This window comes from Strix aluco, chromosome 3 (assembly GCF_031877795.1).
Source record: "Strix aluco isolate bStrAlu1 chromosome 3, bStrAlu1.hap1, whole genome shotgun sequence".
Classification (NCBI taxonomy): domain Eukaryota; kingdom Metazoa; phylum Chordata; class Aves; order Strigiformes; family Strigidae; genus Strix; species Strix aluco.
Genome location: NC_133933.1, coordinates 21789888 through 21817244, shown reverse-complemented (window position 1 = coordinate 21817244; position 27357 = coordinate 21789888). Strand labels below are relative to the sequence as shown.

At 40.7% G+C, this 27357-nt stretch overlaps 1 protein-coding gene and 4 non-coding genes across 7 annotated transcripts; all 5 read right to left on the bottom strand.

The window, feature by feature from the left end:
* Positions 1-524: 524 nt before the first annotated feature.
* On the bottom strand, positions 525-27273 carry WDR43 (WD repeat domain 43). 3 transcript variants are annotated; one of them, XM_074817707.1, is made up of 19 exons: positions 26161-26215; positions 24959-25085; positions 22316-22450; positions 19737-19858; positions 13930-14050; positions 12625-12764; positions 12023-12125; positions 10876-10940; positions 10331-10502; positions 9786-9872; positions 7846-7977; positions 7253-7390; positions 6327-6413; positions 4897-4928; positions 3990-4053; positions 2982-3095; positions 2469-2538; positions 1784-1839; positions 525-1687 (listed from the first exon to the last, which is right to left on the bottom strand). In XM_074817707.1, exons 2-19 carry the CDS (start codon positions 24971-24973, stop codon positions 1568-1570), a joined length of 1773 nt encoding a protein of 590 aa, XP_074673808.1. In that variant the 5' UTR covers positions 24974-25085; positions 26161-26215; the 3' UTR covers positions 525-1567. The 3 variants fall into 3 exon arrangements, with proteins under 3 accessions (XP_074673808.1, XP_074673805.1, XP_074673807.1); XM_074817704.1 differs by lacking the exons at positions 24959-25085; positions 26161-26215 and adding an exon at positions 27025-27273; XM_074817706.1 differs by lacking the exon at positions 24959-25085 and having other exon boundaries at positions 26161-26485.
* Positions 8951-9029, bottom strand: LOC141921958 (small nucleolar RNA SNORD53/SNORD92). Its single transcript, XR_012622841.1, has one exon. It is a non-coding gene; the product is annotated as a small nucleolar RNA SNORD53/SNORD92 (small nucleolar RNA).
* On the bottom strand, positions 12432-12515 carry LOC141921961 (small nucleolar RNA SNORD53/SNORD92). The gene has a single exon (XR_012622844.1). It is a non-coding gene; the product is annotated as a small nucleolar RNA SNORD53/SNORD92 (small nucleolar RNA).
* LOC141921960 (small nucleolar RNA SNORD53/SNORD92) lies at positions 13696-13779 on the bottom strand. The gene has a single exon (XR_012622843.1). It is a non-coding gene; the product is annotated as a small nucleolar RNA SNORD53/SNORD92 (small nucleolar RNA).
* On the bottom strand, positions 19238-19315 carry LOC141921959 (small nucleolar RNA SNORD53/SNORD92). Its single transcript, XR_012622842.1, has one exon. It is a non-coding gene; the product is annotated as a small nucleolar RNA SNORD53/SNORD92 (small nucleolar RNA).
* Positions 27274-27357: the final 84 nt, after the last annotated feature.

Genomic DNA, 27357 nt, shown 5'->3' with positions numbered 1-27357 from the left:
CACGTCCCTCTTTTGCCTGATTTGAAGCCTGTCTGCGAGTAGTAACATCAGTACTGCTTAAAAACTTACACAGTTCAGCCTAAGCTGCTGGCCTGTGAGTAGAGAGTGCACAAGTGTTGGCATTCATTTTCACAGCATCTCAGAAAAGAAATAAAAGCCCAGCTTTACAAATTATTAAGAAATTAATTTACTGTCGGTTAAAACCCTCCAAAGACTGGAAGCCTCCAACTGCTGCCCTTCCACCTCCAGCTCTCCAAAGACAGAACACGTCTCTTCCAGCTTTGCCAACGACAATCCCCTACGCCTCCAGACAACGCTGCAATCCCCAAACAGTGGACAAACCGACAGACCCGACTGAAACGTAGGGAGCTAAGACATCACTAACAATAGATGCTTTGCATAACACTAACATTTAGGTTCATTTCCTCCTCCACTAGAAATCTGATTTTCACAAACAGCATTTCATCCTTAATTTAATCCATTTAATCCTAAAGTCTCGCTCAACAAACACCACAGGACAGATATTTGGTAAAGGAGATGTATATTTATTCACTTTACAAAGAGGGTGGTATTTAGTTGCAACAGCTCCATTTATAGACAAATATATTATTGTACATTATAGTGGTGAATGGCTCAAACCTTTACCTTGTTTTGCTCTTAAAAATGTTTTGCACCACTTCAGCTTCCATTAGCTGAGCAAATAGCTGTCCTTGTTCTGCCACTGAGAGATTAAAAATCCGTAATAAAGGTATAGCTGTGCGCTATGTATTCACAAGCATTCACCTTCTCATTTCCCTGTGTTACTCCCCTCTGCACACCCAGTCCAACACAGTCTATCCTCTGGGTTAGCATTAAACTTATATACAGCCTCCATTAAAACAAAATTAGGAGCCAGTGATAGTTCTAATGTCCTTTTGAAGCACAAGAAAAGTCATTGATTTGTACATATAAAAGTCTTGAGTTCAAATTTGTTAAAAAAAGAAAAAGCCATTTTTAAGTCAGGTTGGCATTTAGATATTGCCAAGGCATGGCTAAACCGATGGAGGGTGGGGGGAGAGGGGGGAGGAATTTCAGTAGAGAATTTAAATATTACAAAAATATCTTTTTTTTTCTTTTTCTGTTGTGTTTTTTTTTTACAAATGCAGCAGGATGCCCACTTGCTATTGCTAACTGAAGCATGGAAAGAAGGTATAGACCAGTTGTCTTTGATCCTTGAATATTTGAAACAAATTCAATGTAAAGCTGAACCAAGTTTACCACACAAACAGCGGTGGCAGATTTATTTCACTTGAGATACAAATGCATGTCCACATGACAGGCATAATCTGACCATGAGGTGGAAGAAATGTTTCTATAAGTAAGCGCAGGGAAATAGGGCGAGAGAAGGCTGGCATGGTTAAACATTCTGGATTCCGAAATGCACAGTGCCCCACATGTGCCTCTGCACACAGGCTGCGCGTGAGTCTGCACTTCCTATATGCAAATATGGCATCTTTCAGCAAGATGATCCAGAATTAGAGTTTGGTGGCCCACTTGTTTGAACTGTTAAAATTATTCTTTCGTGCTGCTATTCTTCTTCACTTTCATTTTCTGGTTCCAAATCAGAATCACCATTGATTTCCTTTTCAACAGTCATTTCTTGTTCATCAGATTGCTCCTCTTTTTCCTCATCTTCATCCCAGTTTTCCTGAGGAAAAAAATAAACAGGAATATTTGAACCTTTGACAGTCACACAATTTCTGTTACAAGCAGGAGGGAGAAGATCTGATCCAACTCCACTTACATCAGAGTCTTTATCTGCAATCATCTCATCATCTGAGCCTTCCTCCTCTGAGGATTCTGCAAAGAGAAAACAATCCCTCAGTCTGAAGAACAGACTTTAAAATGTCATTGTGCAAACAGTGCCCAACCCCACATGTTGCTAAGTCTCCAAACTGTGCTACTTCAATTCCAAAGCTAATTCTACCTGAAGATTAGGTTGATCAACATGAATTAGGAACAAGTCACTTCCGTTAACGATTATACAAGTACAAAGTTGCAGTAGGAAAAAAGGCCAAACTGGAAGTGTACACGCATACACACAGACATCCACTACCTTGATGTCCTGCTGACTCAAAAGTGGCTTGACTGTATCCACCTGAGAAAGAGAGCAGCTAACGCTAGAAATTCGAGGTTGCCAATTAAGCTAAGCAGCATCCTGAACTTCCAATTAACTGATTCCTTAATTTGTGAAGCAGGGATGGGAGGGAATGACAGGAAATAAAAGGAGGGGAAGGAAGGAATGAACAACCAACTACGAGATGCATGCATCATTAACGACTGACTTTCCTGCCATGGACTTCCCACAGAAACTCTCTATCTGGGGACTGTACACTAATGGATAAGGACAGAGGCATGATGAACAGCCATCATGTATCAGATGTCACGTGAATTCAGGAGCTGAGCTACACCTAGCATACAACACTTACCATCCTCATATACCAGCTTCGCAGTCTGATTAACCTCAGTTGCATCCTGAACTGTTTCTGATGCTGCAACCTGAATAGAATTTGCAGATTAGCCTTAGATGCAACCATATAGTCCAACCTTAAAAGTCAACAAAACTCATAACGATGTACATGAAGCCTCCATCAAGTCTAACACACGTTAATTCATTTACGGTAGTAGTTTAACAGCCAAACAAGTATGAAGGACAAAGTAAAATTTTAGAGGCATCTGTTCTGAAGTGGCCCGGTACCTCCTATTTATTCCCCTTTAAGCCTCTATGGGTTAGTAGACACATTTGGCAGGAAAAAATGTGTAACACTTCCAGTGAGCATGGACTAACTAGATAGTCAATCAAGTGTGCTGCTTTAAGCGTTATCAGCGTAGCTGTACAGCAGCTGTATTAAGCTCCCAATGACAGGTTCCATCAGATTTGATCACAAGAGGAGGTTAAGTCTGCAAACGACACTTCTTCATGTTATTTAGTTGGAACTCACCTGGGTGACAAGAATGAAGAGTCTTCCGTGCAGACGGGAAAGCTTTTGCAAAGTTTTTACTCTGCTCTCCATTAACTGATATAGCATTCCCAGCTGAGGAATAAGGTCTGGCAACTTGAGAGAAGAGAGGGATGAAGAAAAAATGAAGCTGTTGACCAACACATCGCAGACGGCTACTTTTAAATTTTTTAAACTACCTTTGTACACTTGGGGCAAGCAATCCTTGCTCACATTATTTTAGACAGAAGGGAGAGCTGAGGGCTCACAGAAACCACCTGCAGCTTGATGAGTTAATATTTAGCCATGTTCAGAAACATAATCTACTTTCAAAACATGGCAATTCTTATACTACTTTTCCTTTCCATAGTCACTGCTGTAAGCAGGTGTCGCAGCACTATTTGGAAAGTTGTGTAAATGGGAACTGAATATATACCAGTGTACGAACGCAGCATCAGCAAGTTCTGACGTACAGCTATCCTCTAATGGGAGAAAGGACTAACAGTGCCAGAATGACTTTTTTGTAACTGAGCAAGAGAGTTTTATCCATCACTTGTAAGGCAAGGCTGGACTTCAATCCAGAAGCTAGGATATTAATTACTACCCTGCCAACTTTGGCACACCTTTACCCTATAAATCTAGCCATGCCCAAGATAGTCTCAAGATGAGCACTACAACAGCAAGACAAATTTAGTTCTGTAAGATTTAGCGACACAGGCTAGATTACTCTTTGACAGTAATTTTGTTCCCTAACTCTCACAGGTATGACATAACTTATCTTGGTTTGACTTTGGGCTGACTATAATTATGTCATGAATGACTAAGATAAACAATTTATAACCAATGTGCAGCAATTCAGCAAAAGTGGCATAAGTATAGCCCTGTACATTGATTTGGGCACTGCCATATGTGGAAAGCAGAAGACAGATTCCTGAAGGAAGAATATACATATATTTAATCATTCAAAACTTGTTTTACTTATGTGCATTAGCACTAATGCAGAATACTTACTGTGGAAAGGTAGGATGCATGTAGAGTAAAAACAGACTTCAGCCATCGAACCATTAGTGAGGCACTGGAAAAGAAAAACAAATTATATCAAAGAGATAATGGCTGAGAAACACCTATTTAACATTCTAGATGCTAAACAGTTCTATAGGAAGTGCTTCTCTTTCACTATATAAAAAGACAAATGCAGATGGAAATAAAACAGTTTGGCTATCCAGATGAGATACCTATTTAAGTTATAGTTGTAATGTATGTTAGGAAAAGAATAGGCATTTAATTGAGACATTAAACTAGACATGTTCAGGGGTCTGTGTTTCTGACATCTTTTATGTGAGGTTTCAATGAATAAAAGATCAAAGCATGCTACTTTTTTCTCCGCCTACAATGAGGGAATTTTTATTTTTAAAAAAGTAAAATAAAAAGCAACAACAAAAAACTCACCACCATTAAGGACAGCTAGTCTCAGCAAAGCTATCCTTATAGCAATGTAACAAGATGGGGGGTGTGGGGGGAGGAAGAGCTGGTTTTGTTATTAAACACACCACCAGGAGATGTCTAAATATATTTGATAATTAAACTGAATAAGCTATACATCTGAAAGTTATTTTATTTTACATATGCATCAGGTTCACAGTGTTGATATTCTGGGATGTCAGATACATTCCCAGGGTTATATGCTTATTTCAGGTATCCTTTTCCCTTTTTAATTTCACTTCAGCCATCCTGACAAAGCACTGCCTTAATAAAAGTTCCTCTTTGCACCCACAAACAGGTGAGAATTTTTACCTCAAGGTGCTGCAGTTTAATTACAGGTACTATGGAAATTAAACACATAGGTGGAGGGAGGGACTATTAAACATACTCTAGAGAAGTTTCAAAAAAATGATACTGTAGTTGAGCTGTCTCTTACCTGTATGGGTTGCCCTGCAATCTCTTTGTAAGCTAAAAGGACAAAAATAGCCAGCAATAAGTAAGAAACACATAATGAGTTTAAAAAAAACAACATTACGTGCATGTGACAGCTCCAATGTTGGGGCATTTGAAGTTTGCTAGGATGAACCATTGCCAGGCTCCAGAATACTGCATTGCCTACTCTACCATCCTATACACAGGCTGCTAACTTGCGATAGCTGAGTTTCATAATTACAATAAAACTGGAACTCTTAACAAGCAATATATATCCAGTGAAACTTAAAGTGGGCAGGAATACATAGATGGAAATCCCTTTATGTATATATATATCTGTGTATCTGCTTAGTAGAGCAGCTGTTACAACATGGACAACTTGGGGAAACAAGTGAAGGTAATTATCAGGTAAAGGCTATTTCACAGAACCAATCTCAAACTCTGGAGAAGACAGTTACATGATGATCTGTCCATCCACTGAGATTATATAGTCAAACACTTGCACTTAGATTCTCTGACAAAGGTCCTAGAGAAGAAATGCTGCACCCCAGTAACGTAAGTCTAAGGAGGTGTCACGACACTTGCTTAAAGGAAGTCTGAACATTCAAAACCAGGCCATCTGCATAATTCAGTTAAGATTAGTACCACAAATAAAAATTAAATCTTACTTGTGGCCAGCACATTAAAATCAAGAGAAATCTAACCATTAATTTATGTTATAGAATGTCAGTCACATAACAAGAGCAACTAATCGATGTTCAGTTTAAACAAAGTAATGTCTAGATATGCTAGTTATTAAAATATTTCTGTCTAAATAAAGATTTTATTTAGTATCACTGAATAAGCACTTCAGCAGCCAAATCCCTTTTAAAATTATTACTAAGTGATGTCACAAAGCTTAAAGATAGCAACTGGGCTTCTGAGCTATCCTCAAAAGAGGACGGAAATTGCCCCTCAATTTCCGAGTGCTGTCTCAGCTCACTGCTGTAAGTACGCATTGTATTTTTCTTTCTCTCACATGCCTATCTAGCATATTTATGCTCATATAACTTGCTCTGGCTAGCACTGCTATTTTCATGTTTCAAATTACATCCATTTTAAAGTTTAGTTTAAAGGATGTAATGGTAATTGTTTCCCATGGACTAAACAAGTTTTAGCTTAACCACTTCCTTTTCTTTTTCTCACATAATCATTTAAAATAACATTACATGATCTAATGCTCTTCCTAGCTTTGACAGTGGCACTTTGTCCTTTGGTTAAGCTTCAGAGAAGATAAGAGCATATCAGATATAAATTAAGAACTATTTCTGTTCTGCAAAACTACCAAACCAATTTCAATGGTAAAAATAAAGAGACATATCCTGGATTTTCCCCAGCTAGAACACAAACCAAATGTGGCTTGTATGACAGTACAAGAAATGCAGTCTCTCCTACCTCATGCAGCAGTGGAATGACAGCATGTATAGGCATTCTGGCTACTGTGTTCTTTATTACACTTTCCTTTCTTGTGTTAAGCACTCTCTGTTAAAATGAAAAAATATATCAGTTTTAACATGTGTACAAGCAATAAGTACAATCAAAAATTCCTGGTTTTAAATCTCTACTCCATTTAAATTTCTACTCCATTACCTTTGTATGCTGAGGATAACAAGTTATAAGATTTACTGTGAAAAGGAGTTCCGCTTTTCAATTCAACTACAATTAACAAAATAAGACACCTTATTAACCCACCTAAAACAATCTAGCATTGCCTCTATCTGGTCCACCCACCCCATGTTAGAAATGAAGCATCACGGCACATTAAAATTTCCCTTGCTATTTTCTGTGCTTGACTTCTATAAATAAACTCCTTTCACCAGCACATGTGACAATTTCTATTCAGCATCAAGTTCTTAAGATTTTTATTTCCCTGCCCCTGAACTATTATTTCCTCCTAGTCCAAGTGCAACTGTAAGCTTTGAGTGAAACTGTTGTCATCAATGCATTTTTCAAACAGTATCTACTTGGAAACCATGCATTCAGGAGACTAAGCACAGATTATGCTCCAGCTCAAGCTAAAGGGAAGATGGCTGCATTAGTAACATCGCTTGTAAAACATCTGAACTGTGACATAACAAATGTATCATAAACAGAAGTGTCTCAAACTTCATGCACTGACTCAGAAAGCAAAGTAGATAACAATAAAAAAGTAACACCGCTACTATCATTAATAATACCACTGCCTTGAGCAGCAAATCAGCAAAAAGCAGCAGGAAGAAACAACAGGTTCTTGACTGTTCAGCCTCCCCAGCTTTCAGGAAGGTTCCCCCCAAGTCTCAGTGAATAGATTCAACAGCATACAATGATCTTGTAACACTTACATTTAAGATTTCCGCATCGTTGCTTTCCAAGCCCTGAACCAAAAGTACCGCGAAGCTATCTGTTTGTGGAAGGCCACCTGGAGTTTTTACTTTGCCCACATCAATATCCAATGCCTCTAGGCGCTCTTCAATGCTTTCCTGCAGATGGTAAACAAGAGCAGTGCTGTTTCAGTGTAGATGCTCAGAAATGTCAGCTGAAAGCAAAGTACCTAACCTACAGCATTCCCTGATTCCACTGGAAAATAACATAAATTTTGCATATTCTTTTAAATGTACCAACAGAGAATAGCCTGAGAAAAGAAGAGAAGGAAGTTCTGAGTGAAAAGCAGTAATATACCTTAGCACAGAGACACAGACACAAGCATGTGACAAAGCTCTGCAGGAACATGGCAAAACTACGGGCAAGGCACACAGGGCTTGAACGAGGGAAAGGTTTTGAGCCGAGGGAAGTCTCTTTCATACTAAAAGATGGTTATCATTAACCTTGTTTCCACACCAAACAAAGCAAGTTCAAATTCACCTAAAGAAGTTATAACGATGATTTATGATTCTAGTGTATCCATTATTGCTGTATTTAAAAGAAAAAACTTTACCGTTGTTTCTCCCGGTTTCCTCTTGTTTTTCTTTCTCTCCTTTCCCGAGGATGGAGTTTTGACAGCTGTACTATGTCCTGGAATGCCAGGCACTAGAACTTTGGTGTCTGAGTTCACAACAGGCGTCTTTACCTAGTAGACAGAGATAACCACATCTGCATGAATTGCTAATATTTTCTTCCAATTTAAAATACCGATTTTATTCCGAGACTATCATATACATGGTAAAACCAGCCTGCCACAACCCATTTTCTTGACATAGATATTAGGAAAATCCTACATTTTTAAGAGCCATGAATAACCTCAAGCAACAGTCAGCTAGTTTTCATAATTAACTAAAGCAATGATCTCTTTGGAATCACCTGTGAATTATTCTTCTTACAAGCTTCTTCCATAACACTCATCAAACTAAGTGTTTGTATCCAACAACAAATATTTGGATGTTTACTAGCAACAGATACCACGTGTACTAATAGTCAGGCCCATAAACCACATGCAGATTAATTCAGCTTCCACTGGAGGAGCAGAACTGATCATGAACAGCAGCTCAATGTAACAGTAAAAGGTAGTTACTATTCACTTCAGTCCCACCGATTTTCTTTTAGGGATTGCTCAAATGCAGAACTCAGTAGACTGAATTGACTGAAGACCATGACTGTGATGACACAGAGCAACCTTAGGTTATACCAAGCAAGCTGTGGCATCCATCTTCAACGAACCCAAAGGAGATTGAATTTTAAAGGAAATATATTTAATAACCAAGGGCTCTCCTGACCCACAGAGGATGTAAGGGAGTATGTCACTTCCAGAACATCAAGAATGCTAACTGCTACTTCCAGAACTTCTTTAACCACAGTGTTTCTGTGCAGGGCCTTTCTTTGAAGTACCTGCCCAAAATTCTGTACTTGTGGAAGCCCTGCTGGGTGCCCAATGAAGTGATACAAATATAATCTACTACATTAAGCAACGCAACTTCCATATGCTGTGTGTAAAAGTAAAAAAATTTGATTTTGTAACTCAAGAATTTTACTGTAGAACAGCAGTTGTGTTAAAATACTACCCCCTTTCCTGACCACACTAATCACTGACCTTCTCCCCACAAGGCATGCTCAGACAGCCAAGAGAAATGTGTCTTCAGTGGAATTCAGCAAAAAGCGAAACCAAGATAGGTATCATCACTGCATGCCAGGGAGTTCCTACACCTCTCACCACATTTCAGCTCTGCTACGTGCCAGCTCCAGGACTGAGGAATCAACACAAAACCCCATCTGGCTGACGGAGCACCAGATCCAGTAGGTAACTTGAGGGTTAGAAAAACAGCGCTCACTTCACTGATAGCGCAAGCATTTCAAATCTTCAAGGCCTTGAATATGCACACTGATTAAGAACTTTACAGCCTGTCTCTAAACACCCAGGGGATCCTGCATGAGAGAAAACGGTTGCAACTGGCCTCAGTGGACACTGTTGCCATCACATTCTCTGTGAGTAGGAACACCTGAAGGCCACCTCGAGAAAGAGCCAAAAGGACATGCCCTTTTTATTTAGACTCTAAAACAAAGCCATCCCAACTTCACCGCAAATCATCAGGGTCAAAGAGGCTGTGCAAACTGACAGACTCTAGGGGAAGGACTGATCTCAAGCAGAAAAGAAGCCATCAGCCAGTCCTGTCTATCAAGCAGACCTGCTGAGAACAGGACTTGCTGTGAGCTACAGGAGGGTAACTGTGTGCGAGAAGATACTAGGACGCACAGCAGCTCTGAAGCACACTCTACCTACACCCGTCCAAGTGCTATGGACATCTGTAGCTCTGAGCTGCTCTGAGCTGCTCTGAGCAGGTCCGTCCAGAAATCCAACCTAATTTTAAAAGAGAGCAGTGAATTCTACCATTTCCAAAGCAAAACAAGAGGAGCAACAAAAATCGCGTTTCACGCAAAGCTCACCTTTGTTAGAGCAACGTCTGTTTTAAGTGACAAGGCTTTCTGGATGTCCCTTATCAAACACACGTGGGATTCAGTGGTGTTCAAAGACTAGAAGGACAGGAACAAAACCAGTTAATATATTTGAGATTCACCCCCGTGATTCATTATACTACTGAAAGATGAGAACAAATTCCAGAGGTATAAAGTCTAGAACAGCAGCTGCTTTGCACATCTGCATTCTGTTACCAGATCTCTATGCTCTCCAAAGAAGCTTGCAAACTGAAACAGTATTAAAACCAGTTTCAGTGGCCTAACTCAGTAACAGATAAAATGGTAAGAAACAGCCAGCAATAATGTCAAGTTGTATTTTAATTGAAAGAATACAAATCATCTTTCAAAACAGCTCAGGAGCAACAGGCATAGCTCCCAGAAAAGGGGAAAGGAATAAACTTTGAAATTGTTATACAATTTCAAAAAAGTAAAAAAAAAAAAAAAATCCCTTGAACTGAGAGCAGTATGCAGTCCTTATTACAAAATCCAAAACTTCTCCAGTAAGTTTTACATACCACTTTCTCTATAATGGGCTGTAAGGTGTTTCCATACACAAGCAGCAGAGACTGTCTGTCTGTGCAAAATGCAGCTGCTAGAATAGGGACTGGTTTTGGTGTGGAATCCTCATCATTTCCAGGCGTTGCTATCTGGATAGTACAGTTTGATGTTAAGGGCTTTTTGCAATAACTGAAAAAAAAAAAGGAATTAAAAAATTCCAAGATGTTTAGCTCAAAACACTTCAGTACCCTGCACATCTAAGCACCTTTCATTAGCAGGTCCTCAGCAAACTCAGCCAGTTTACACCTTTTACAGATGGCTAAGATGAAGTACAGACACACAAAATCCTGGCTAAAGCAACACTTAACACCAAAGTGCAGCACAGCCCCAACAAGTAAGTTCTCCATACATGTGCTCAGTAACCCAAGACAAAAAAACAGCTGGAACCTTGTTTGTGAAGAAATACAAGAGATTAAAGGCAGCAGCATGACAAGACTGAACTTTGCCTTACAGGAATCCCAGACCTTTCCCAAGGACACCCTCAAGATGAATACTAACTTACCCATTTAAGATATGTTCAAATAAATGCAACTGCCCATCTCTGCACACAACCGCTAACTTCACAGGCTGAAAGAAGGCACAGTAAAAGATTTTAATTAGATTAAAGGACAAACCTCCCATAAGTACAGGACATCAAGAGACAGCTGCATGGCTATGGTTTGACTTTTTTCAGTAACTAAACACTTTAAAGACATAACTAAATCCATAAGGAAGACCAAAGACACTAACATCTCAGGAACATTTAGTACAATTATTAGGAGACAAAAAGATAACTCATAACTTACTGTATCACTACTGATACAACCAAATATGAATAGTTTGCACAGTAGACATAAGTCACCATAAGCAGCAAAGTTCAAAAAAATATGGTACCAAACATGTCTAGAAGCACAGGTGACAGGCAATGACATTGTAAATACATTTAGAGGAAAGAAACTGAGATGAGTACACTCTGAGTAATTAAACGACAGGTATACATTACAGAATACGCTTATCTCAAATACAAGCAGTATGAGGGCACAACTGGAAACATTAGAAACTACAGCATGAAATACTGGTTTTAGAAAAGGCATCTAGGCAACAGGAAAAAATGTTTTAAATAATTACTGCAACAGGTTGTGAACATGTTTCACACTTAGACATGTGAAGACAACTACTCTGAAAGACTTGCACTTGCTGAAATTGAGAGACGTGGGGAACGCACGCTACTTTAACTCATTAAAGGCTAGTTAACTGAAAATGCAGTTATGCTGCCAAAGCCACCTGAGATCAGAAAAAACAGGACCATACCCAAATTGGATTTTTAGAAAGAAATTTTTTGTAGTTTTTGCTGCCAAGTTCTAACAACCATTTTGATCACTAATTTGTTCTAAATAGGAAACAACTGACATTTCTGCCATCACAAGCAAGATTTCTGAAGAAAACACTGAATTTGCACTTAGCAGCTTTGAAAATGAGTGTTTCAAACTATCAGCTTTATAAATGCACCTGTAATAAATATCCTTACACCATGAATTGGCATTCAGATCTCATCTCTGCATCACAGAACCTGAATACAGAGCAAGCTTCTTTCTTTACACCCTTAAAAGGAAACTGATGTGACAACTGAAAATTGTTCAACATATTTGGTTACAAACTATTGCTCCTACCTCTTCTTTGACTTCTGATACAGTCAGGTCAATAAAAGTTGGTTCATCTGTTACTGTGAATGACATCACGGCATTCTTTTCTTTCCTATCTGATCTGACCTGCCTGGAAGACACAAACAGTACACATTATTTACCATAGCACAAACGGTACCCTCTGCACCTGAAAAGCATTATAAAGCCTAGAAATCACCAGCGACTGTGGTAGTATCTACCCCACCCAAAAATACTCATGCTGTAATTCCAGCTTTCAGCTTAGAAAGTGTTCTTACATTCCAAGTGCAAAGTAACTCCCAAGTGAAATTTAGCAAGAAAACTTAGCATAAACCTTACAGTAAGTACAAAGAACAAGGAAGTCTATGACACAGTATGTTCCTGGCATACACTAGCGATTCAAATGGCAACTGGAAGCATGCTCAGACACAGCCAAGGAAATTCACATCTTCATTCAACAATCAGTGAGACGAAAACACCATTTAAGAGATCATCACTGCATTTTTCCAGAGTGCCCCTTTGGCTTAATCACAGAGTTCAGAACATACTTGTTGAGTCTATCTTCAATGATGATCATAATCAAAGTTATAAATTATGAAAAGCTTACATACCATACACTCAGTAATCGGTCATGTATAGCTCCAGACAAGAAATAAAGCCCTGTAATTCCATCAAAGGCCTTATTTTCATTCATAGGTTTCACTGTGGTAAACATTAGTGATGACACTGATGTAGCATGGCCTGTGAAATTCTAAGAGGAAAAAAAAAAGAATCTTTCAGTGATTGACATAAGCAGTCATATGGCAAAAATTAAAACGTTAGTTAACAAGGAACATTAGGAAAGATTCAAGTGTTACTAAGTTAACAAAGACATTTCAGTGATTTTTTTACTAGTGATCAGCCTCCTTGCATTTCTGCATTTCAAGGAAACTTTTTCTGACCTCCAGATATTTACCAGAATTTTAAAAGTTAAATGGGGAACCAAAGGCAAATTCACTGAGATTCACTCCATGCAAAAGAAATCACATCTACCTGTACTGTCAGAAAGCCCTTTTTCCATCCCCCCCAATTTTACACTTCAACTTTTACGTGAAACTAGATTCATAGTTTCCTTCTCAACTATAAGATGAATGCACAGGTCTGCTGACACACTAAGGCTGTTCAACCCGCCGCCACAAAAAAAAAAATTGGTTCCTCAGTCTACAATCATCAATACTGGTTTTGGCAGATATACATGGTAGTTGCCATGTGCCAGCAAGCCCACAGTAACAGCACACGTGTACAAACTCATCTGATAGCAAGTGCAGGAGATTCAGAGCCTAGCTGCAACCTATCTGCTAGCAAAAGAAACACGGCTGCATTCACGGAACAGCTAGAACATGGTAATTTGCTCATGTCTGAGCCCTGCTCAGGGAACAAGAAGGAGGTTGTTCCTGTGCCTTCCAACTCTTTCAACAGAAAAATTGATAAGGCCACAAGTTATATGAAGTTTAGCAAAGAAACCTGAAGGCTTCACGGAGGGACTCATGTTAAAAGTCAGGGAGCTCAGGCAAAAACCCATGCCAGCAGTAACTAATACTGTGGTGAACAGAGTTCTCCTGCTAGAAGGATATCAGAAACAGACCCAGTGAAAAAGCACAGCATCCATCGTTCTGCTACAGGCTTGAGAAAGTGCTGGTAGCATGCTCAGACACAGCCAAGGAATTTAACGTCCTCATTCAACTCTCAGCAAGTTGAAACCACAGTTGAGGGTATCATCACAGCAACAGCTTCCAGCAATCCCCAAACTGCTAACTGTCTCCTCACACCCAGTAAAATTTTCAGATCTCCTATCAGGAAACACTAGATAGGTTACGTCACCAATGAAGAAGGATTTTTTTTTTTTTTTTTGCACCCAGTTTAACAAAGTTACTTACTCTGTAGACTTCTTTGGTCTCCAGGTCCCACAGCTTTATAGTTCTACCAGCTGACAGCAGCATTTTCCCATCTGGACTGATGCACAGAGAGGTAACACTGCTATTGTCGCCTTTCCACTTGCTAGAATTTGGATGAAGGGGTTTTGTACAAAGGGAGAAAGGTGGAGAAATAGAAAAAACAATATTCATTAGCATAATCTCAAAATGCACATCAACTATGTTGGAAAATTTATGGCAAAAATTATTGAAAAAAAATAATTTAAGTAGTCAAAGATGAGGTCAAAGTTATTCTGTTTCTGCTCCCCTCCTTCAAATTGGTTTACACAGAAATACAGCAACTCAAAATTATGTAAAGCGATTTAATATAGAACTGCTGACATTTTTTAATATTTACCTATTCTGTTCTGAATTCCTCTCTCAAAGTTCTCCACACTCAAAACAGGGTAAGAGGAGCCATAGCGTTTTAAGACTTCTCTTTGCATCATAAACCAGAAAGCTTACACCAATCCATTCAGAAAGGCCTTCTCAACACTAAAATTCGGTTTCAAAGTCCCTTCAGTTCCTGGCCCTGCTCCCAAGTCTGTCAGTGGCACTGACAATAATAAACTTCGCCTTAAAGGTTTATGGTTCAAAGTACTATTTAAGATAAAAATAGAAAAGAAAGGTGCTGTCATGAAAAGCTTGCATCTGCTTTGCAGGAGTGTGAGTACTACACGTTTCTTGCAGGACAAAATTGCAAGGAAAGCGTTAACACAAACCCTTTACAGTTATGAAGCAGCCTGCAACCCATCACATTCTGATTTCTCATGTCCAAGCAGAACCTCTCCTGTCTTCCAAAGCAGAGCTCTTTTACTGTATCACTTTTGATTAGATTTCATACAAGCTGAAAGCTTTACTGCCTACAGACTTGACAAACAACATCCCACCTTATGGAGAGCATGACAAGATTTTGTATTCTCTTCCAAACAAAAGGTCAGGACTAAGAATTTCAAACCATTTCATAATGTAAACCCAAGAAGGTATTTTTAAATGTACTAAAAAGACTAGTCTAAACTAGACTGCAGAAAATACAACAAAAATCCGTTAGTTTTTACTTCAGATACTCTTCATATAATTTTACAGGAAAGCATTTTAAATAGGATATCATGAAATGATTAGCTGCATAAGGAGAGGTACAGAATGCCTCTGAGTATTCAGAGTATTTAAGACATGAAAAAGCTACAACCAGAGAAACAAGAGGTCATCCAGAAAGTTTCAGACTACTTCCCTCTAACACCTTGTCTTGCCTCTTCAGAAACTCTCTCTTCCCCAACAGCTTGTCCCTCTGCCAGAGGTTTCAGTGTGCTGCACAGACCTCCTGAAGTGGTTCTATGGACTACTTCTACAGTAATTAAAAAAGTCAAGTCTAAGGCCGTGTGGTTTCAACTCCCTATCTAGCAGTCCATACCTCTATAGGAAGATGTCTAGAAACCTGCAAATCAAAAGAAGTTGAATACCACTTCCCTACCCCAGTAGCAACCATCCTGAATTCTCTGTGGGACACTTAAGGATCATTTCCAGGTCCTGACAAGTGTTGAAGAGTGCAGGCACTCTCACATGTACACTGGGCTGGAGCAATTATTTTGAATAATTTGTTCCTTCTAGTCTCATCAATTTAGGTAAAATTTTAGAGAATTGTTTTCTTCTAATCCTTCCAATGTCATTGACCATACAACTCATCACCGGAGAAAAATTTCATTTAAAAAGCATTACATTATATTGCTGGTGTACTTTTAACATATACATTCCAGGAATGATTTTTTGCTGCCATCTTTAAAATTAAAGAATACAATGCCTCTTATTACCTTTTATAACCACCCCCAAAAAAGTGACAGTATGGGACATGGGCAGAGGGAAACACCCCAGATGAAGCATGACAGGAAAAATTCTCACATTTCCTAAGAAAGCAGTATGACTGAGACCCATCTAAAGTATCTGTACAGGAACACACATGCTGTGGGATACAAACAGGGTGATAGATGTCCATGGGCAGCTTCAGAGCTTTGATCTCACTGGCATCACAGAAAAACAGTGGGATAGCTTGCAAGACAGGAGTGCTGCAATAAATGGACCTTTAGGGAGGCACTTCAGCAAGGACATGCCAGGAAGACAAAAAGAAGAGAGGTTTCTCGACGCAAAAGGGTACCATGAATGCATGGAGCTTTCCTCTGAAACAGGCAAAGGGCCAGCAGAGAACTTACAGGTATGTATGAGAAGAGACCAACAAGGGTGATGTGGTGGGCATCTGCCACAGATTGTCCGATTCAAAAAGAAATAGATAATTCTTTATAATCCCACGCCCTGGTTCTTCCAAGGGGCTTTAACCACCCCAGCAACTGCTGGAAGGGCAGCACAGGAGGGCACAAGCAGTCCCAGAGATTGCTGGCAAGTGCTGAAGACCTTTTCTTGATGCAAGTGATTTATAACCACACTATGAAAGGTGCTTTACTGGATCAGCTACTCAAAAGAAAAGAAAAAAAAAAGGAAGAACTGGTCAAGAATGTGATAGTTGATGACAACCTCCAGCTATAGCAACCACAAGACAATGAATTTGAGACTCTAAGAAAAATAAGCAATACAAACAGCAGAATTACAACCCTGAACTTCAAAAGAACTTCTCTGCAACTTATGCAGAAAACTGACTGGCAGGATCCCACTGGAGGCTACCCTAAAGGGGTCTTCTAGCATAACCTCCTCAAAGCAAAGGAACTGCTCATTCCAAAGAGCAGAAAAATCACCAGCTATTGCATAAAGCTGGCTTAGCCAAGTGGGTAACTCCTGACTCAACTCAAAAACACAAAAAAGAAGTATAGAGAAGGTGACAGTGGAGACAGGAATATAAAAAAATTGTCCAGGCATGCAGGGAAAGAATTAGCCAAAGCTTAGCTGGTGTTCAAACCAGCAGGCAATATGAAGGCCAACAAAAGGACACCTACATACAGCACATCAGCAGCAGTAAGATGATGACTGAGGAAAGCGTGGGCCTGCTGCTGAATGGTGTAGGGACCCATTCAGTACACAGAAAAGGCCAAAGCACTGAAAAGCAAAGTCTCTCAAGTCTCCCATGTTCCTGAACCTAGTGCCAGAGCCAGAGGGAGCGAAGCACTCCCCATAGTAAAGGGAGATCAAATTAGGGATCACAACAGCAAGTTCAACACATGCAACTCCTTAAAACTGAATGGGCTGCATCCAGAACTGCTAGGGCCAGTGCTATTACAAGTTCATGCTATCATTTTGAGGGGCCATGTAGCTGTCCTGGTTTCAGATGTGACTGAATTAATTTTCTTCCTAGTAGCTGGTACAGTGCTGTGGTTTGGATTTAGTGTGAGAATAATGTTGGTAACACATTGATGTTTTAGTTATTGCTAGATAGTGATTATCCTAAGTCAAGGATTTTTCAGTTTCCCATGCTCTGCCAACAAGCAGGTGCACAAGAAGCTGGGAGGGAGCATGGCCAGGACAGCTGATCCGAACTAGCCACAGGGATATTCCATACCATTGAATGTCATGCTCAGTATATAAACTGGGGGGAACCGGACAGGAGGGTCAGATCACTGCTCGGGCATCGGTCAGCAGGTGGTGAGCAACTGCGTTGTGCATCACTTGCCTTTTCTTGGGTTTTATTTCTCTCTCTTTTATTATATTCCTTCTCATTACATTTTTTTTATTATTATTATATTATATTTTATTTAGTTATTAAACCGTTCTTGTCTCAACCCATGAGTTTCACTTTTTTTCCGATTCTTCTCCCCATCCCGCTGGGAGGGGGTAGAGGGGGCGTGAGTGAGCAGCTGTGTGGTACTTAGTTGCTGGCTGGGGTTAAACCATGACAGTAGCTCAGGAGAAATTTCTGACAACTTGACAAGAAAAAAGAAAGAGATAAAATACATCCACAAGAAAGAGAATCCAGGAAACAACAGGGATGGTTATATAACAAATCTACCTGGAAGCCGTTTCCAGGCACACAAAGGTCAAAAAAGTGACTGGGAACATCCAACATAGATTTACAAATGGCAGATCATGCCTAACAACCCAACTGCCTTTGTAATGAGACAACTGTCTTGGTGGATGAGAGGAGAGCCACATATGCCATTTAACTTGACTTTAGCAACACTTCTGACAACATCTCACATAGTATCCTTGCAGCCAAATGGGAGATATAGACTGAATGGGTGGACTCTAAGGAGGGATAAGATCTGGCTGCATCACTGAGTTCAAACAGTTGTGATCACTGGTATAGAGTCCAGCTGCTGGCCAGTTACTGGTGTCACCCCCTAAGGACATCCCAATACTCTTTAATATCCCCAGTAATTGCCCAGGTCTTCATTAATGACGTCAAAACAGGATAGAATGCACACATAACAAGTTCACATTCAACACCAAATTAGTGAGAGCAGTTGATATGCTGGGGGGCACGGCTACTACTCAGGGGCATCTCAGCGGGCTTGAGAAACAGGCTGTCAGAATCTCAAATGAAAATGTAAAGTCCTGCACGTGGGATGGAAAAAATCCCAGTACAGGCTGAGGACAAATGGCTAGAAAGTAGCTTTGCAGAAAAGAAGCTTGCTGTCCTCATAGTCAAGTTGAACATGAGTAAGCAGTGAGTCCTTGCGGCAATGAGGTCAACTGCATACTGATTTGCATTAACTAAAGTGTAGTCAGCGGGTTGAGGAAAGTGATTCCTCTCCTCTGCGCAACACTTTGAAACTGCATCTGAGCACTATGTCCAGTATGGTACAGTACAAGAAAGTCACTGACATAGTGGAGCAAATCCAGTGGAGGGCCACGAAGGCAGCTGAGGGACTAGAGCATGTAACGTAAGAGAAAGGTGAGGGAACTGGGTGTGTTCAATCCTAAGAAAAAAAGGCTAAAGGAGATTTTATGGTCATCTTCTGCTACTTTACGTCAGGGTCTCAACTTAATACAACCCAAGGATGCATCTCTTTTCTAGGAAAATCAAAGAGGCTATTGACAACAGGCTGTCTGCAGCGCTCACACCATCTTCAACAAAACCAACAGAGCTGTAGTAATAACAACACAACAGCGGGAAATGTTACAGAAAAGAAACAACAGCATAACAGAACGGTCAAGGTGCCATCACACACTAGGCTTTTACTGAAGTAAGATAACCAGGATCATTAATAGAAATCTTGGTTTCTTCTTTAAAGTTTTAACTTTATTACAAAAGAAAGTAAACGCCTACACCCAACACCTTGTTACTCTGCACTACTCTCATTTTGCTCAACAGTACTTTAAAAACAGTAGCAGCTTGCTCAGACAGCCAAGTGGAACTGTCCCCACTGCACATCAGTAGTGAGCGAAACCAAGTGGGTTATCATCATAGCAAGGCCCTCTGAGCAAAGTTAGGTGTGCATGTAACAGAATTCATTAGGATGAGGTGTTCCAGTATCTGCTCCCCCATATTTCCAAGGATATTTTCTAGAATTTAGGTTTTCCAACGCCCCGAAAGTGACTATGTCCCACTAAAAGTTAGCATGGAGGGACCCATATCCCTCTCAGCATATTACTTGTTTCATCTAGTCTTTATAATACAGGAAGAAACCCAACTATGAGAATTACTACTTTGTCCCTTAATAAAACCACTTCCAATCTCAGAAAAAATAATAGTCAACAGTGAATTTTGTACAGTGGATGTGAAGCCTGGATAGCAGAGTGCAGCATTTCCAACAGGGCCTCACTAAAACCTGTGAGGGAAATACACAAAAGCAAGTGCGAACAAATTCAACCAAAAAACCGTCATCACTTACCACTTGACTTTGCAGGTCTGTGTGTTCCATTCCACGATGTGTTTGTCCTCTGAACAGCTATACAAGCAGCAGTTGTCTTGATGCCATCTCACACAGTTTACTCTATTGTCATGACCACCATCCTACAAAAGGTAAAAAGAGGGTCAAGTCATTAATAAATTAAGAAGTCTTGACTACTGAGTCTTGCTCACACCAATGTGAACAAGCTGCTCTTTTGAGAACTAAATTCAAATCACTGGCGTCTTGAAAAGAGTGTGGTTTAAAGATCAATATACATATACAGTTACATAAGTTAAAGATATTTCATATTTTGATATGTACACATATTTGAATCAATTCCTGTTCTACCATTTCAGTTAACAAAAAAATTGTCCTGCCCACTATTTTTATACACATAGCCAAACAAGGTCATCTGACAGTATGAAATTTGCTCAAAGGAAAGGCTAGCACAGAGGCCTTGCTGACAGTCATCTAAGTGCCTGCTTGCTTAAGTACATTCAGAAATGAGCAGCCTCCCCTTTGTACCCAGCATTCAAGAGCGAGCTGCAGGAAGACCTGGATAGGCTGGAGAAGTGCGCTAACAAGAGCCTTATGAAGTTCAACAAGGACAAGGTCTTGCACCTGGGAAAACATAATCCAGGAGTGCAGCACAGGCTGGGATCTACCTGGCTGGGGAACAGCTCTGTGGAAAGGGACCGGGGGGTCCTGGTGGACAACAAGCTCAGTATGAGTGATCAGTGTGCTGCAGCAGCAATGAAAGCCGACAGGATGCTGGGCTGCATCAACAAGGGCAGCACCAGCAGAGATAAAGAAGTCATTATCACACTCTACTTGGGCCTGACGGGCCACACCTGGAATACTGTGTCCAGTTTTGGTCCCCGCTATACAAAAAAGCTTTGGACAGGCTGGAGAGGATCCAGAGAAGGGCCACAAAGCTGATCAAAGGCCTGGGAAGCCTGTCATATGAGGAAAGGCTGAGAGAATTGGGTTTGTTCAGCCTTGGGAGGAGAAGGCTTAGGGGGGGACCTTATCACCATGTTCCGGTATTTAAAGAGTGGCGACAAAGAAGATGGAGACCCCATTCTACAAGGAGTCGCATGGAAAAGATGAGGGGTAATGGCTACAAGTTACTCCTGGGGAGATTCTGATTGGTCACTAAAGGAAAATTTTTCACAATGAGAACAATCAGCCACTGGAATGATCTCCCCAGGGTGGTGGATTCCCCAACACCAGACACTTTTAAGATTCAGCTGGACAGGGTGTGGGGCCATCTTGTCTAAACAGTGCTTTTGCCAGAAAGGTTGAACCAGATGATCCTTAAGGTCCCTTCCAACCTGGTATTTTATGATTCTATGATCATGAGATCAGAAGACCCTATAAAGGGGTAACATTCACCTCTCTTAACAACCAAAACCTCTGCAGCTTAAATATACCCTTTAATCATTTAGGAACATATTTCCCCAAGTTTATAAAATTCCACTATTTGAATTGGCACCAGTCAGCTCAGACTGCTCCCAAAAGTGTCACTGAAAATCAGCTTTAAGCAAGACAAAATACATCACAGCAGGACATTCTGTTCAATAAGGACAGCTAAAAGTGACAGCTCTTGTTCTAGCAGGAATAATCTTTTAATTCAACCTTTATGTAAAAAACAAAGTAGTCACCAAATAACATCTGCTATCCTGCTCCTACAGCAGAGCAGCCTGTGTTTTCAAAACAAGTGAAACTGTAAATTTTAACGTGAAACTCTTATTTTCAGTTTTCAGCATAAATACAGCTTTTCCATAAAACAGAGTTGATAAGTGTTAGCTAGTATCACCTGCATGTATCATGAGTTTAAGAAGTCACTGCTTTCTCTAAATTCACGTACCTCTACCACCTTACATACAACTAACAGTTTAGAAGCAAAAGTATGCCCAAGTATCTCAAAGTATTGCACAGAGTCATTCATACAGATTTATTTTGGTTGTTATGTAATCCAAGACTAAAACCAAGGTATTTGGGAGTAACAGAGAAGTTATCAATGAGAGACAAAACAAAAATCATCATATCTCATTGGAGAAAGATCATGTGCTGAGAGAGCTCAAAAGCTTCCACAAGGGAGATAAGTTTACAGAAGAGTCCATCAACACGACACCTTCCCATGAAACGATGAGTACTTCAGTCCTGCCCTCCTCTCTCACAACACTGTGCAGGAACAGAGGGTATGACACTCCCACTGTCATACATGTTAACTCTCCAGTTAACATGGTGTTAACTCTCCAGTCAGGCATTTCATCATTACTGTTATTTTTAATGCAAAAGAACAAATCCATGCACAATGTTAAGATATTGCAATAACTCTGAAACCAAGATTTCTCAACGTGTACATACTGCCAACAATAGACAAAACACTACTTGAAGATTCCCAAGCACCTGAATTACTGCACTTCTATCCATACATGCAACTATTCAGAAAAAAAAAAAAAAAATATCTGAATTAGGTTAGTTTATTCCATTTTTGAGGAGCAGAAAGAACAGCATAAACTGACTGAAACCATCAGTATTTGGTAGCATGTGATGAAGAGTGTATTACTTACTAGCTTGCTCTGTAATTCTCCTTTTACTGTGCTGTACAACAAAATGCTGCCAACTGCTGTACCAATAGCCAGAATATCTAACTGCTTGTCCACATCTGCAACTTCTGACTTCCGTTTTTTCCTCTGGGGCCCATCCTGCAAAATTGAAAAAGAGAAAACATGAAACAGATTAGTCCTACCAGCTAATCTCAGCATTAAAGCAGAGGGGAAAAAAACTTCCGTAAGTTTGAGACCCAGTCAGCCAGCACAAACTCTGCTAAGACACAAAATGAAGACACTGATGTGCACAGCAACCTACAGACTCATCTGGTACCTCCATGTACAAGGTAAGAATGTTGCTATGAGTCAGATGGAAACATCTGGTGGAGGCCCTTTCCCTAGCCTAGCAACCACATGCATGAAGGAAAAAAACACATTCAAGTTTTTCACAGAGTTTATGTCCCAGAGGCAGAGGTAAAGAATAACACTATCAGAATATTTCACCCACAAAATGGAAACACTTGATCAAGAACGATCACTTTACTTTTCCTCAAAAGCTATTCAGAAGAATCTTGCAAATATTAAGTATTCATAACACCTCTTAAAAGGAAAGTACTACCCCACTCTGCAGAGAGAAGCAATGAGGACTTGAAGCTAAGTGCTGTGCCCAAGTCCTGTCGTCAGTACCAGAGGTCCTCCTATGAACAGGCAATTCTTACGTCTTCACTCTCTTACTTTGCAAGTGCTATCAACCACTTCAGGTAGGGATTTCACTTCATCTCTCAAACAAAAACAGGTGAATGCAGCACATCACTGGGAAGGGGAGAGGGAATAAAACTGGCTCCTGAGCATGTGAAACTAAAATAGAGGGCAGAAGCAGCCACTTAATTTATTCTCACTGGGTTAATCCCACATAACTAATCACACACACAAAAGAAAAGAAAAACTGTTCAAGGACTTCTACAGAAAAAATATCATCCCTAATGCTACTGATTATTTTTTAATCGCACTTTGGTACAATTTGTTACAGCAAAGCATTCTCCCAACTTAAAAAAAAAAAAAAAATTATACAGAAGCTTCCTCTACACAACAGATATATTTGCACTGATGAGCAGCCAGAAGAAGCCAAAGGAGACTGATAAAATAATGTGAGCAACCAGCTCTGTGCAAGCTCCATGTGGTGTAGCTAATCTGTCATACAACAGACATCACACAACAAGCATAAATAATTTTTACTCAGGTCCAGAGATATAATGACAATCCAGATTTGGGAGTTTTTACCACAGCTAAGATTTAAATGTATAACAGCACAAGACAAGTACTTTCACTCTTTGAAGCAGGACTTTTTTTTCCTCTGTACTGAACACAGACAACTTCTGCAAGGAAAAGTGTTTTGGTTTAGGCCAATAAATACCAAAATGCTATATAGACACTTTTACATCAAAAAGCAGGCTCTTGAGGAAAGAGATTACATTGGGTTTTTTGCAAGCATTTGTTTAGGCTTCATCTTCCCTGGAAAAGTGTTCATAAAATATTATGAAAACACAGGTGCTGAGAAACCATCACAGTCTCAAAGCACAACCTAGTAAATCAACCAGGTTTTAAGATAATATATGAGAAAACACTCAACTAGTTAAATTTTTGGCAGCAATGTCAACTAAGCCATCTTCTCAGACGCTGTCTGACATGCATCTCCAATGGCTACATGGCCCTTGTCTTTGCAAGTGCAGTTTAGATGTTTTCTGGTACTTTTTGATCTCTTTACGCAGTTTTACTAACTTCCCCACACACCCCCACTGCAAAGCAAGACCACATTTAAGAACAATTTTATTCTCATCCCTTGCAGAAATCTTTTAACTAAAATTTGTTCACCCTTCACTTCAGTCTGTTATGGCCAGTATCCCTTGGAATAACCCAAAGGTACAACAAAATTCCCACTAAAATCCACAGTTATTTTCAGTGTGAAGAAGAAAGCTAGAGGCAGTGAAGGTTTTTCCAATTATTTTTTTCACATGTATTTCTTTACTGACCATCCCTTTATCAGCATTATCAGTGGGGCATTTTGTCAGAAATTTTTGCATGAAAGAAATACCAGTGGAAAATTCAGACACCTATTAATGTTGGAGGTGATTTGAAAACACACTTCAAGAACTAAAAAAAAAAAAGTTAAAAAATAATCCAACATCTCTACCCTGCATTAGATTAGTACACAGACTGCCAACTGCAGTAGAGATCCATGTGGGATTCACTTGTGAATCAGGGTCTTATATTTAAGAGCACCCTGTTTTCATTGATAGGAGAGTTGAACTATACCAAGTATCAGTTTCCTTTTGGGTTTTTTTCAGATTTATGGAAACTCAAGTTTATTTAGAAATCCATCAACTTTGCCTAAAAAAGCACAGTGTTCTAATTAGTAGAGGTAGTTAAAAGAAGTTATTTGAAAAAGGACTGTGCACATATTTTTCCATAATGTTCTTACTTGAGCAGGTCAGCCACTGAGACTTTTTTAAAAAAAATCTCTGCTGCTCACGCATGAAGTAAAGCACTTAAAACACTGATGGGGGTGAAGCCTAAAGAGTCTTGAGAGTTGAAGATGACAGAGTAGTTGCAGCTTATTAAGAAGAAAGTGGAAGAAGGTATTTTGAAAGTTGGTGGTCCACATACTCTTGCACAAGGCATCACTTCACGGAGCAGGAGATGGTGAACACCGCAAGCAGGAAGCACTGACGCTATGAAGCGCGTGTGCAGGGAACATCCCAGTAAGCCACCACTGCATCAGCAATTCCAGGGCCTGCAGTTCAAAACTTAGTTTCTAATACTCCCCTGTAACACATGGCCTTCATTAACAGGGCAGCAGTTCAAAACATACTTAGTTTAGGTGTAACTTGGCCAAACACCATTTACAGATATCTACTGGCACAGTTTTACTCCTGAACACCAGATACTAGTACTACCTAGACAGATGTCAACTCTCCAGGAACATAAAAAAAAAGACTAAACAACGTCAGAAAAACCATATTCAATAAAATATATTTGACAGAACAATCACAGCTTTAGTTCTTCAGTCTAAGGACAAACCAATGAATTATAAAAGTTTATGGCATAATTATTCCAAGAAATGGTGTGCTTTCCAGCTCCACTTGAAAAAGTACCAACTTTCAAGCAGTGGACAGCATTCAAACTACTGGAATAATTAGAAAGCATTGAGAGGTAGCCAAATGCTGTCTGATTAAGTCTATTTTTCATATGACCCTAAACCAAGTTAAATAGGAGCATCTGTGGGTTTTCGGGGTGGGTCTCTAGAAAAGGCTTAGTTTTTAAAAGCCACTCAGAAACTCCTGTGCTTGACTTGCTGCACCACACTATGTTAGCTTAAGTTTTATTTCACACAGGATAGATTAATGCCATTTTCACATGACAATTTCAGTTTATTTAAGAATGGAGAAGAACCTACACAGCCCTGCAATTAATGCATGTATCTTTTTTTTTTTTTTTTCAAAGTTATATGACAAATGAACAGGTTATGGCCAATCTAAAACTAACCCTTTCTGTCGCATTCTTTAAATGTTCTGGGAGTTTCCAAAGTTTAAGGACTAAGCTGCTCAAATGAGAAAAATGAGACAATATCATCTTCCTTTGGATTCGTAATCTGTGTGTTAAGCATTCTGAAATACTTCTTACAGTAGTTCAAATACACTAAATTGTTGATATATCAAAACACACTTTAAAAAGCCCTCCCTCCTTCTTATGATAAATGGGGTGGATTTCACCTACTTCATCCAAGGGATACATTTTTTCTCAGGAAATGGTATGTTCTAGCTACAAAAAAATAAGATTACTTCAACATAAAGAGGATGAAAAGGTACCTTACTGTATATACTCCAGATATTTTCAGGTCGAGTGTTCACCTGAGGTGAAGTTAAATTAAACAAATTCAAGGTGGAGAACATCCGAGCCCTCTGATGCGTGCTCTGAATAAAGTTACTGAATACCTTCTCGCAGGATTCCTGAGCTCGGGAAGGCGCGTCACTGACAGCGTAGCAGCTTGCATGGAAATACTGCCAAGAGTAAGGAAGTGTGGAGAGATACTGCCTTTACTGGGATGTGAACTGGACGTAAGCTAAGAGGACGCACAGCAGCCGACCTGCTCTGTAGCATCACCTCTTCGATTAAGGTGAGATGTGCCGTGAAGTAACATACCTTGCTCCTTCAAGGAAGGCTTCTTCCACGCAAGTTATACGAAAGACAAATGATTTTACACAGTCAGTGCTTCTGTTGACAGACCCTTTTTCTTGTTTAAAAAGAAATAAAAAAGCTTCTAGTGCTGCTTCCCCCACCAACACGTGAAATTTGCCTTGTGAAGAGCAATCCTGCGATGCTCCTCTGAGAGCAGGTTCCCCTCACGCCCCACCACCCCGGGGGACGCCACGCGTGGACATGCCCCAAGCACCGCGGGAGCGGGGGTCGGTGACTGAACCCCGCGGAGCTCCGCACCTCCCCACGGGACCATTATCCCATTCCCCGCACCAGGACTCCCACGTCTCCGCTTCCCGGCCCGCCCGGCCACGCCGACCCCCGCCACATGGCGCCGGGAGGGCGGGGTGAAGCCGAGCGGGCCGCGGCCACGCGTCGAGGCTGCTCGGGGCGCCGCCGTCCCCATCCCACCCCTTCCTTTTCGCCGGTGCCCCCCGTCCCGCCCTCCGCTCCCTTCCCTCACACGCTGCCCGTACCTTGCTGGGGGGCGGGCGTCCCCCCGGCGGGGCCCAGGCCAGGCAGGTACAGGCAGCGCTGAGGTGGGCGGAGGGCACGTACTCGTGCTGCAAGCGGCTGCTCGCCGTCTCCCACACCCGCAGACGCCCATCCGCACCGGAGATGGCGAAGAAACGGCGCTCGCGGGGGGAGAAAGCGCAGAGGGCCCGCGCCGCTCCCGCCGCCTCCCCGCCACACGCTGCCGCCGCCATGGCGCTCCTTGCCCGGCCCCTCACGCGCCGGCGCATGCACCCGCCGCGTGCTCGCCCCGCGCGCCTGCGCCGCGCGCCCCGATGACGCCATCCCGGCGTCAT

Excerpts from the sequence above, each read along its gene's own strand:
- WDR43 (XM_074817704.1), bottom strand. The coding sequence starts at position 27,255 with ATGGCGGCGGCAGCGTGTGGCGGGGAGGCGGCGGGAGCGGCGCGGGCC. Across the intron at positions 12,765-13,929 it reads AGACCAAAGAAGTCTACAGA|AATTTCACAGGCCATGCTAC; the intron begins GTAAGTAACTTT and ends TTTTCCTCTTAG. Across the intron at positions 12,126-12,624 it reads GACCGATTACTGAGTGTATG|GCAGGTCAGATCAGATAGGA; the intron begins GTATGTAAGCTT and ends TGTGTCTTCCAG.